This window comes from Hyposmocoma kahamanoa, unplaced genomic scaffold (genome assembly GCF_003589595.1).
Source record: "Hyposmocoma kahamanoa isolate Upper Pololo Valley unplaced genomic scaffold, ASM358959v1 78, whole genome shotgun sequence".
Taxonomy (NCBI): Eukaryota; Metazoa; Arthropoda; class Insecta; order Lepidoptera; family Cosmopterigidae; genus Hyposmocoma; species Hyposmocoma kahamanoa.
Genome location: NW_020653945.1, coordinates 22,712,307 through 22,725,444, shown reverse-complemented (window position 1 = coordinate 22,725,444; position 13,138 = coordinate 22,712,307). Strand labels below are relative to the sequence as shown.

Sequence of the window (13,138 nt, the reverse complement as noted above, 5' to 3'; positions counted from 1 at the left end):
GAGGTCACCGTAGTGAACGAGCAGTAGCTTAACTGTGACGTTTTCAAGTGTAAATTTATTTTACCTATGGAATAAATAATCTTTGACTTGACTTGACTACCATAAGGAGTCTGAGAGAATGATTTTGATATTCAACTCGTAAGTAATTACTTATCTTGCCATTCGAATGACAAATTAGTAACCTACTAATTTATGTTTTCAAATTATTTGAATGATCATTCAAATCATACTTGATAGTACTAATCCATAGATTCCATAAAGTGTTACCATAATTGTGATGGGGACAGGAATATTTTGATATGGACATGGTGAATGATGTGAGTAGTTCTTACATAATCATCATTCAACTCATGCACCTAACGGAATGGCAGGGGCGTTCGGTATCGGTAATCATTTGACTGGAGTCAAATTATTGTGCTTGTACTCCCTTTAGGCGAATGATTTGCCCACTTTTTAAGTTTTACAAAGTTCATTATTTATATTTAAGATTCACACAAAAGACGAGCATTAAATGTTATAACAATATCATTATCATTTATCGTAGATAACAAACTTATTATCGATCACATCAATATACTCCTTAAGTAGCCAAATGCTGTTCGAAAATTTTTTAGATAACTTATTATAAAACTTAAATTTTTATCTTATTTCATATCTTTTCTGCTGTATTTATTGTATTTGAATTAAATAACATCACGCTTTATAATAGTAATAATGTGCACACTCATAGCTCCACACTCGGGACCGTATGTTGCGGGTGCCATGAGGACACACATAGACAATCACAAATTACATCCAAACTCACGTGAGAAATAAATGAGACCAATGTAATAAAACTTTAAAATCCAACTTCGACTTCCTAGGGCAGTAGTTTGTTCGACGATGCAGTAAAACCATTTCAAAAACAATCTGGTATTCGAAAAAATAAATAAGGAATATTTGTTGCTTTTAACAACTCTAAGTCGCTCTTTGTAACTTTGTCTACACATGTATCTATATATGTGGAACACCTTTTTCCGACGTATGCTTATAACAAAAAAATCTATTATGATAAACTGGAAATGGAAAATTTATTAAAACGAAATAAAATAAGACTTAAGAATTATATAAAACACCACCATTTATAATATTACAGGACTATTATTTTTGCACTCCAAAGTAGCATCTCTAAATAAGGCATTTTTCTACGAATTTCGTGGTTTTGCATGAGATAATTGACAAGACAATAATAATAATAAACAAAGCAATAAAGGCGGATTAAGCTCAAGTATGCGTAACTCCGCATACTGTTCGCCCACGTGAGATCCCCACTAAGCTCTACTGTATTTATTGTTCTGTGGTTAATTGTAAGAGCACCACCCATAACAAATTGGAACCAATTTCGAAAAGTTGCTTTTCTGAATTGGTTCAACTAAGTATTATACCCATTACCTCTCCAACTCCATGTAACTGCTGAGCCGCTGTTTTGGAAACTCATTATTTCTGTTACCAATCTCCAGGTGCAGAGCGCCTAATTCGTCACCTAGACAAAACGAAAGTACCATTCGCCTTGGCCACGTCATCAAGCGAGCGATCTGTCAAGACGAAAGTTGCAGCGCATAAAGAACTTTTCGACCTGTTCCACCATAAAGTAATGGGAAGCACCGATCCTGAGGTCAAATTTGGGAAACCACACCCAGATATATTTCTGGTTGCCGCTGCTAGGTTCCCTGATAAGCCAGAACCATCAAAGGTACTTTTCAATATTTATAAACATTATAAGGAAAATGCTCAACACTGAGTTTTAAAAGACACCATATATCGACTCCTCCTACTTAAAGTATTGTATGTCGAAATTGCCAAGTTTACTGGGGAATGTTTCAAAGTTCTCTATTTTATTTGGCAAAAGCTCATTACTGACATAGAGTGATCATCTAACCGATATCTAGAATTTTATAATACTCTATGTGAGTAACGTGTTATGCGTATTTCATTGAATTCAGAAGTTTGAAACGCTCCCCTGTAAACTTGGCAATTTCGACATACAATACTTTATGTAGGAGGGGTCGATATGTCATCCCCTTTAGTAGTAATGGAAGTAACTAACAAAAAGTTATTGGCGAAAAAACTTATTTGCAGTTTAAGGCCCAGCGTTTACTAGACGTCACGGCGGCGGGGAAGTTTTAGATGACAAATAGTAATATTTCTTAAGTTATGATATTACATTATCGTTAAAATTTCAATTAAAACCCCGCAGTAAGCTTAGAGACATCTAGCGGGCCTTCGGAATTCCTCGGGAACCTTCGGGATGCTTCGGCAGGTTTCCGAACGTAGTTCACCAAAAATCTCCTTGGAGTATGGTTCTCATCTTCTTCATCAGTAAGACTATTATTTTGAAATATACAACAGCAAATAACTGATCTAAGGAGAGGTTAGGCGCGAGCACTATGTCGCGACGGTATGCTTCGGCAAGTCTATATGGATACTGCGGCATTGCCGACGACCTCTGTAGTAGTAGTAGACTGGCTTGCTTGCACACGGGTTTTTATTATGTCGCCATCTCTCAACTCATCAATCAACTTTTCAATATTGTCTTGGGTCGGGATTTCCATAGCACAAGTGCATAAGTAACTTACTTTTGTTGTCTAATATTTATTTTTATTTTGTTATTGCTGTGAGTGTGTGTGTAGGAATACTGAAGGATCCCTTGCTATGCCGTCCTCCCATTGAGCGCTGGGCTTAAGATTTTCACGCTCTATGTTGTGATATGAATGTGTCGGGATGATATTCCTTGTACATGCAAACAATGTATAAGATTAAATGCAATAAAGAACAAAATCGAATTGGATCCATGATGTATTGTATTGTCTCCTATAATAATAAACCATAATATTCCAGTGCCTGGTATTCGAAGATTCACCTCATGGTGTCACGGCAGGCATAAAGGCAGGCATGCAAGTCGTGATGGTCCCCGACCCGCATCTAGACAAACGGCTCACTACCCACGCCACTATTGTGTTGCCAACGCTAGCCAAGTTTCAACCGGAAATGTTTGGGTTGCCAGCCTTTCAATGATCAAGGTGATATAAAAGTTAACAGTAGTAGTGCTTATTTATATTCCCATTTTGTAAAAATGAAAACTTATTTAATTTGAAAATCGTCTAAAATCAACATAAAAGTACAAAGTACTCCGGGCGCTCGTTCACTGCGAGCATTCACTTGTAATGTAACAGTTCAAATTCGCATTACAGCGATGACGGAGGAGAACCGAACATTCGTTGCGCAACCTGTTATGATACAACTTTATGTAACATCTGTTTTCAAGTCTACATAAGTTACGTTTCTGGCTCTTGCGGGTACTCAAAGGCACTCCTGACTCTCGCAGGCACGTAAAGGCACTTCTAGCCCTCGTAGGCACTCGCGGGTACACGTGGACACTCCTGGCTCTCGCGGGCACTCAAAGGCACTCGCGGGCTGTCGCAGGCATTCAAAGGCACTCGCGGGCTCTCACAGGCACGCAAAGGCACTCGCGGGTACTCCTGGCTCTCGAGGGTACTCGCGAGCACTCCTGGCTCTCGAGGGTACTCGCGAGCACTTCTGGCTCTCGCAGGCAGTCAAAGGCACTCGCGGACTCTCGCAGGCATTAAAAGGCACACGCGGGCTCACCTGGCTCACGCGGGCACTCAAGGGCACTCGCGGGCTCTCACAGGCACGCAAAGGCACTCGCGGACTCTCGCAAGCATTAAAAGGTACTCGCGGGCTCACCTGGCTCACGCGGGCACTCAAAGGCACTCGCGGGCTCCATAGACACGCAAAGGCACTGCGGGCACTTAAAGGCACTAAAAGTCACGCGCGGGCACTTAAAAGCACTAAAAGTCACACGCGGGCACTCGTGGGCATTTGCGGGCACTCGTTCGCATTCAGAGTCACTCGCACGCATTCGGAGTCACTCACACGCACGCTACATTACATTACATTAGCGGCGAATGACCGACGACGGTGAGGGAAGCAGTTTGTAATGTAATGCTCGATAACGAATCTTGAATGTTACATTACAGGCTAATGTTCGCGGTGAAAGAGCGCCCTTAAGTCAATAGTCTTAACATATAAAATAGATTTGGGACATCTTTTTTGTCAGTTATAGAAATGTAACCAAATTCTAAAACTTATACTAAATAATCTTTAGGCAGGAGTTTGCTTAAAAGCCTTATTCATTCACGAAAAAGAATAACATCAGTAAACAAAATAAAACCCATTAAATTAAAATATTTAACTAAAAAATTTCAACCACAACTTAAATTGCTCTTGATCGTCATAGCTAACGAGACTTTCATAGGCCCGTATTCATTATTATTAGTGTTTCTCAAGTCCTTTAATTTATTTAAAGACTACATTATCAGACTACATTTCAGTATTCCAGGATTTAAAAGTAGAAAAGTAAATTTTAAAAGTTGCTTCCATACATCGAAAGCAATTCACGGAAAAAAGTGATATTTAAGTACAAAAGTATCCCAATATCCGATCACTAATTATTCAAGAGTTTTCATTGTTTATATAACAAATGTAGCTCTTTCTATGACCGCTAGGGAAGCTATACAATTCCCCATATCCTTCATTATAGAGTTGCTATATTTCCAATCACCAAAAGTTCATTGTTAACTGGAACCTCTAAGTATACATATATCAGTATATAATTTAAAAAATAATTGTTATCAATGTGACGGTTGTTACTTTAAACTTGTTAACATTGTTTTTGATAATTTATTGTTGTATTTTATTTAAAATTCTGTTGATCAACTTTGTTACATCAGTTGTGTTGTAAACGCTTTAGGGACAAAATATCATTTAAAGTAATAAATAAGTTACCTTTCAAAGAAAGTTTCTGTTTTGGGTTTGTTTAAGAAACAGACTTGGAGTAGGTATTCAGCAGATGGAAAACAAGAGACAATGTTGTCTCTTTCTTTGTGATTGGTATAAACGCGATTACATACGGCGACTTATAGCAGCGCGTCTGCAGCAATTCAATCGCAATGTAGTAACGATGCAGTTGCGAAACGTATAATTTTACACACACGCGCGACTTAAGATCAAAAACATCTATACCACCTCAGCCGGAATTCAAATTTTTCCCGTACTAATACGGTTTATTTTGCTTAGATCGAGTGGCAGGGGCACTGGCTTTATTTCAGAATTTATTTTTTTACCAAAGAAATTAAAGCCATTTGAAACTAAGCCGAACTAGTATAGGCTCCTAAGCAGCAGTACAATCGCGTTGCAAACGCGTTACACGTTTTTAATTATTCAACGTAAGCGACTGTATAGATGCAATGGCGCGTTTGTATCTCTGCTATAAGTCACCGTGTATAAATAACCACCGATCTAATAACTACAGCAGTTTTTCTAGCCGTGTCAGTCAATGTAATTGGGCTTCGCAGACAGAACTGAAAGGAACGAAAAACTGCCTCCGTGGCCGAACGGTTACCATGCTGGACTGTCATCCAGTGGTCGCGGGTTCGATTCCCTGGCTGGGAGAAATATTTGTATGGTCTACATTTATTCTCTCGTGAGATTGAATGAAATTTATGGTTGTCTATGCATGTGTCCATGGCACCTGCGATACAGGTTTTCCCTAGTGCGTGGATACGAGTATATGCGTTATTGTTATTGAACGATTCACTGTCTCTTGGCTGCGAAAAGTGGCGAAAACTGTACGTTAGCATTATGAACCATGACTACATCTCTATTTGCCTATAGATAGTTTGGATATAGATTTAAAATTAGTACTTAATATAATGTTCTCATCTTACCTTATGACTGGTCAATTTGTAAGTGGTATCAAACGTAATACCAATGTTTATATTTTTATATATATGAACTACATATATAGTATTTCCGTATGTAGTTGCTATACAGGGAAAAATAAATGTCATGTATTTATAGCACGCCTTATTCGAATGGTGGAGCATTTTTTTTTTGTTAAGCACTGAAACTAAACTGAGCAATGAACAAAGTACATAACAAAACAAATACGAAGTATATATGTATATTATGATAGTTTATATCGCTTCGTATGGTGTAACTTATAATTTTGAGGGAACATTTTTATTAACTTAGTTCGAACTTAGTATTGGTCCCATTAAGAGCGGTTACACGCGCGCGATTTTTAAGCAGCGTAGCAAGCACGCGACTACATCGATGCAATCGCGCGTTTGTGTCGATGCAGTCGCAAGTCGCCGTGTGTAACCACTGTAAGAATTACATATTAATAGCTTTCTAGGAAAGGACTTACGCAAAAACATGTAATTCATCTGGGAGATTGTTTAAAAAAAGTCGCATCTGGCGAGCAACGCCGACGAATCGTGTATCGGGCTAATGTTTTAATTATGATTATTTTACAGTGCTTCTATTTTCTCAAATGTCTCTCGGCAAACTTCGTGTTTCGGCTGTGTCGTCGGGTTTTATTCAGTTGCCCTTTGCCTTTGGTACAGGCTGGACGCGTTCAGTCGACTTTTAAGTATATAGAGTTGCTATTACATTTTTTATTTATTATACAACGGGATTAGAACCGCTAAAATCACAGGTACTACAGATAAATTACAGCGTGTACTTGTATTTTTTACAAGCAGCCGATACCTGTTCGTGCAGCGCGGAAGTGATTGTTCCATCGATGACGAACATATTAACATAGTAACTATATCAGATGAAAAAATGCGTTCAGATACGGACTGAATTGAAATGATTAATAGCAGAAAAAGTATTCATTTTTAGTTATATAAAAGACGCACACTTTATTTACTTTATACTTTTGTTAACTTGCTTATTGACATGGAGTAAATGTTATTCAAATCAAATCAAACATCATTTGTTCTCAGATAACTACAGTCCATATTTTACAGTTATAATATTAGCTTAGATACATACTTCAATAGGTTTACACACATTAAAATAAACAAAAGGCAACTTAAAAACATAGAATAATTAAACAAATTAAATTAAATATCAAATAAATCATCGACGTGGTTTTAAATGTTATTGTAAATAGGGTAGTATTTTTCAGCTCTATATAGTTCACACGGATATCAAAACAAAACAACAATAAAGTGCGTTAATATTCGTGTGCATTCGGAAATCCGATGATTGCCGAGGGACATTGAGAAAATAGAAGCATTGTAAATCAGTAGAAAGCTCGGTGTCTTATGCCCAATAAAATTTGGCAAGTACTGAATATAATGTATAAGTATGCTTAATTATATGCCCATCAAAATTGTAAATTGCGTTGTGTTGTAAAGAACGATATATTGTTAGAAATTGTTTTATAGTGAATGTTTGCAGTAGTTTTTAGATGCTAAGTGTTACTTGTTAACGAAGTCTAGTAGTGAGTAGATATAAGTGAAATAAATTGTATTTATTTACAATCTGCGAGCTTCATTCCCACCGCAGTCACCCTTATCAAGAAAGTAACAACCATGGACCAAATCGCGATACAAGACAGCGTAGTCGGGTATTTAGTATCTATTTGTACACCAGATGTCGCGACGAGTACCAAAAAGAAAAGCTACATTTTTGTAACTAATTTCTTTCAAATTGACAAGCTGCAATTAAAGATAGATTTTTACCCGATAAATATCCGTCTAAGGATAAATATCCATTTTTACTGAGTATTTATATCCTAAAACATGGATAATAGTTTTCGTTTTTTTATATTAAATTCATTAGATTACATTTTTTATTAAATAATTACGTTTTTGCCATTCTTTTATGTAACAACATAGTTCTACCTACGTTTTTCGAGTCGAGTGGTATAAAAAAGGGTGTTGATTTGCATTCTCGCCATATTTAAGAAATTAATAATAGAAATGATGCTAAATCATCTAAAAATATAAAAAAATATTCCGTTCAATATTCTGGCTAATTGTATATAATAAAATTTTGTAAAATTGTCCCCAAAGTGTGTTCAGAGACGATTTTTGCGCGCAATTCTTCGACACTCTTAATCTACGTAAACTAAACGTTTCACATCATGCCATAAGAACGCACTTGATGGTAATGCACATGGTAGCGGTTTTTTTTCGCACTAACTCTTGTTTACATCACACACAAACCACGTTGCATTTCGTGAGAAACTAGAACGTATGCGCGATGTCCGCGGAACGTAGACGCAATACGCAAGGTCAAGATCCTATTCTATTGTAAGCGGCCAGTTCATGGACCGGCGGCACTTCTAGGAGCTACCTCGTGCAGCATCTGAGGTCAACGCAGCGTCTGTTTGCGATAAAAATTGCAAAAGCCTACCATACCGTCTTTTTTAACTCAGCGGTGACAGTAGCGCGGCTGTTGCCGATCGAGCTGAGGGCACGAAAGATGGCAGAATTGTACCCCGTAAAGCGCAGAAAACCCTTGTTAGAGGCGCGGGATAGAAGAATGGGACTGGAACTCCATTCTTCCGAATGCCACATCCCGCTCTTCGACCGGAGGTGCGCTCCACGGCGCTTGGCTGCCTCGAAGACGACGTGTCTGTGGAAAGACCATCCGCCCCCGTCAGTATATATACCGACGGCAGCAAGATCGAGGGCATGGTCTGCGCTTTCACCTGCTGGCGAGACGGGCGTGAAGTGGTGAGCAAGAAATACCGACTGGAACCGTTCTGCACCGTGTACCAGTCGGAGTTACTCGCACTACGCCAAGCGGTTGGGCAGCTGATGAAGGATCCTCGCTATAGGGATTGCGACATCTTGAGCGACTCACGCTCCTTCCTCACTGGACGCGATAGCGAACCCGCGATCCACGCAGGGTGCGTAAACGAGGTCAGGCCGAATCCATCGCGAGCGGCCGAGCAGGGTAGCAGCATCAAGCTCTAGTGGGTGCGCGCTCACGTCGGCAACGAGCGCGCGGATGAGCTCGCCAAACTTACTGCCCTCCATAAGAAAACGGCTGCAGACTACGACAGATCCCCTCTTTCGTACGCCAAACGGGTGATAGACGCCTGGCAAGAGGAGTATTCCGCATCAGCAAAAGGCATCACCAAACTGTTTTTTCCGGACATACGCCAAGCGTACCGAGTTATCGGGAAAATTGGCGTATCCTACTGGCTGACTCAGGCGTGGACTTATCACGGCGGGAACGCCGCGTACCTCCATCGGTTCATATGCTGCGATGACCCTAGATGCATGTGCTCCCCGGACGCCGCACAGACCCTCGAACATGTCCTGAACGAATGCCCCGTATTCGGTGGCAAGAGGTTGAAGCTCGAACTTAAAATTCGAACTCGAAATCGACATGGAGCGCCCTCCTGGCAGGGAAGCTTTCAGGACCGAAATTTGCCGACTTCTTTGTGGTAATTATGAAAGCAGTAGCGCAGGCCAACAAGGTGAAAACAAAGCCTCCGTAATGCGGAGGGGACAACATGGGCAAAAAATTAGTTAAATTTTGACGCAATATTTTATTTGATTTATTTTTTTAACAATGATTTACACTATTTTATTATTTTTTACAATTTTATGACATTATTATTATTTTAACAATTTTACAAATAACTTTAACCAATTTAGATTAATTAAAAACATGGATTTTATTTTATTTCAATTTTTAATTTTCAATGTTGACAATGGTAATAAAAACCATATACATAAATTTATAAAACATAGTGAATAAAGAAAGAAGAATAATAATTTAAAAATAGAGGAACATACATAAAAGAATTTTTAAAGATTTAAAGATCCCGAATAAAAAAAAAATATCGGGAAGGAGGAAAAAAAAAGTGCGCGAGGTCGACTGATTATTTATAAATCAGTTTGAACACACGGTACCATCTGTTGACACGCATGTTTGTTATAATTAATAAACCCACGGGACTTTTTCTTTCCATTACAGCCATGGTCGGTAACGACTTTTTTTAATTTGTAGCACGACAGGGTGAATTTCACTTTCCGAATGTCAATGGCACTTTTTGAGTGATTTTTGTACAACCCTTTTTTCTTTTGGTTTTAAGGTCTTAAACGTACAGATAAGTTCAAGCAATGTCAATAATTATAAAATCACAGAAATATTTAAGTTAAACACAACAAAAAACTATATTTTAGGTCACACTAATGAGATTGCAGTAACACGAATGATTTTCTCATAAACATAAATGAGAAAGACGGCACAGTAATGAGAAATTATTATTACAACACACATTTTATCGTTCACAAAAGAACATTTACTTTATTATAATATAATATAATTTACATGTAACAAATATTTTAATATAACTTCTTGTATCAAATTCCTTCTCATCCGTGTAAGACCATCTATCTGTCTATATGTAATAAATAAATAAATCTAAATAAGTATTTTGTTAATGTCATATAAACTTTGTTGTACATCAATATATCATCATCACCACCATGAACATTATCATCATGATCACCATTATCATCAGCATCATTACCATTCACATCAACATCACTAGAATCATCATCGTCATCATCACCATCATCACTGTCACCACCATCATCACCACCACTATCACCATCTAATTGTTATATTTCAAGTAAATGTTTGGCTTAACTTACTACTTACTTACTTACTTTTAAGTCAAATAGTTACTCTATTTGACTTAAAAGTAGACAAGAATGAAAGTGACAATAATGATATTTGGATACATTTTTAATTGTCAAGTGTGTAAAATATGTTGGACCGTTATAAAAGTGCGTGGATATTAAAGTTACATTTGTCTAATTGATGTACAATAAAGTTTATAAAACTATTACTTAATACTCATTTAGATAGATTGCTTTACATGAATGAGAACGATTTAGTCACTAGCGCTGAAATTGGTATTTATGTCGATTTTTTTGCTAAAACGGAGATGCACAGGCTACTTCACTGTATGCACTCCGCACCGACAGCAGCCCCTTCTCACGTGTGCGAAAGGTGAAGGTGATGCGGTATGAACTTTTGTTATTAGGAGGCTTTTAGTTGAATTGACACTAATGATAAGAAAAATTAAAACACATTTTGTATCACCAAGAAAACATGTTTGTTTATAATAAATTGGAAAGTTACGGTATGTATTCGACGTGTAAGTTATTAGAGTTTATCCTCGATAACAAATATTGCGATTACCACGAGTGTTTAATTTTTTTCTTCTTTTCTTAAAATTATGGAACCGGCTCCCATGAATGAGAAATTACCCACTTTTTTAATTTTTATTTATTACTGTGACGTAATAAAGTAGTCTTTTTTTGTGTAGGTAACACAGACTAAGCAAGTACGCAATCATATTAAATAAATAATGCTTAGCATTCATGTAATAACATAAAAGTTATTGAAAGGGACACTTTTTGGAGGTTATCTGAAAACGACCCGACACTTCCATTACGTTTAAGTTCTAGTTCAAGAAAGGAGATTACTTAAATTAAAAATTAAAACATTCGCTTAAAATGTTTTTTTTTTGCTTAAAATTTCATTGCAATTCAGCCACTTGCTATTTAAATACTTATTATTTAGAATGTCTTTTAATTGATTTTAATTATTTTCTATATAAAAATTTAGTAACTTTTTTTTACATCATCATGGCTGTATGCGTGTTTACTTTTAACAACATTTTAGTTTGAGTTTTTCCATGTAGTTAACATGGAAGAATTTAAAAAAAACTCGTCATTTGCCACACCCATATTTTTTTAGAATGATAACGCACACACTCAACATAGCCCCGCACTTGGGAAACACTGCGTCGCGGGTGCCATGAACACACACAGACAACATATTATAATATAAATATGGTTCACAACATTAACTGCCTCCGTGGCCGAACAGTTACCGTGCCGGATTGCCACGCAGAGGTCCCAGGTTCGATTCCCGGGCCGGGAGAAATAGTTGTATGGCCTACAATTATTTCTCTCGTGAGTTTGGGTGTAATTTGTGGTTGTCTATGTATGTGCCCATGGCACCCGCGACACAGGGTTTCCCTAGTGCGGGGCAATGTTGAGTGTGTGCGTTATTATTATTAGTATTATTATTATTTATTTCCTCGCAAATGTGGTGAAAACATTGCATGTATCACGGACGTTAAAAAAATACAAACATCAAGTGTAAAGCCCTCAAGCCTTTGACTTTGGGCTGCTAATAGACCCTCGTTAGTAATTTCTTATTTATCGTCCTTATTACACAATGTATTATTAGCTCATGGTCTATTGAATAATGTTATAGTCCATTTGTGTAGGTACTTAAGCAAATGTAAACAATCTTGAGATGTCAATTTAGTGAAATATATATTTATAAAATGATTTTTACTTACCTTCAAATGCAAAATACAAATACTTAAGCTTCTTAAGAAATTTCATGCCTATTTTTATACTTATTGATTTGTAAAGTATATGTTTCAATAAAAAGATGTATCAAAATTGTTTACATTTACTCCAAAGGTGCAGCAACACGTGAAGGTCTTGGTAGTCAACCAGAATGGTGGGTACTAGATGAGTAAATTCCGGAAGGACCATTTTGGAAAATAAACTAGTTCTGATAATGCCCCAAATGTCGTGCGAGTGGTGAATCTGCGGGATCGCACGGCGCGACGCCCGCTACACCTGGCCAAGAGGGTATTAGTGGGTAATCGGGGGGTTTTAGTGGGTATGCCTTCCACCTGGAGGGCTAGTCCCACATAACCCTTGAGCCTCTCCAAACTCGAGGGTATGCAAACATTTCCCCGTAAACAAAAAAAATGTAGGTATAGGGATTTACTAGTTTGAGTAAATTTGTGTGGTTGCCTGCTACAATATTATTATTCATTCTACTCACTAATGTCTGAGTAAAATCATGTCGATGTAACATGTTGTCGGAGTCGCGCGTGTCGAAGTTCAGTTTTAGAGTCGTCGTAAACACGGGATATACTATAGCATGTCCAAGTAATAAGTAAAAACACTTTCCCAATATCTTTCTATAATGTACTATACAATCTACTCAACTTCCGAGTTAGAGGTACAAATTTTAAAATTTCACCAATAAAGGGGGTAATCGTTTGCATTGATTTATTAGGGTCTTTTCACTAATGGCGGTGGCATTTCAACGTGTCACGAAATCCCTTCAACCCACCACTATAAACCCCTTCGACGCCTTGCTAAAGACCCTAAACTTTGCATAATTACCAAACCAAGAGTATTTACAGAAAAAAAACGTA

At 37.6% G+C, this 13,138-nt stretch overlaps 1 protein-coding gene across 1 annotated transcript in view; it reads left to right on the top strand.

Moving 5' to 3' along the window:
- The window catches only part of LOC113232749 (probable pseudouridine-5'-phosphatase), a 9,148-nt gene extending 5,375 nt beyond the window's left edge, over positions 1 to 3,773 (top strand). Inside the window, exons 3-4 of the mRNA XM_026467527.1 lie at positions 1,458 to 1,732; positions 2,878 to 3,773. Of these exons, the coding sequence (XP_026323312.1) occupies positions 1,458 to 1,732; positions 2,878 to 3,054 (452 nt within the window). The 3' untranslated portion in view covers positions 3,055 to 3,773. The remainder of the gene's footprint in view (positions 1 to 1,457; positions 1,733 to 2,877) is intronic.
- The last annotated feature ends 9,365 nt before the right edge of the window (positions 3,774 to 13,138 follow it).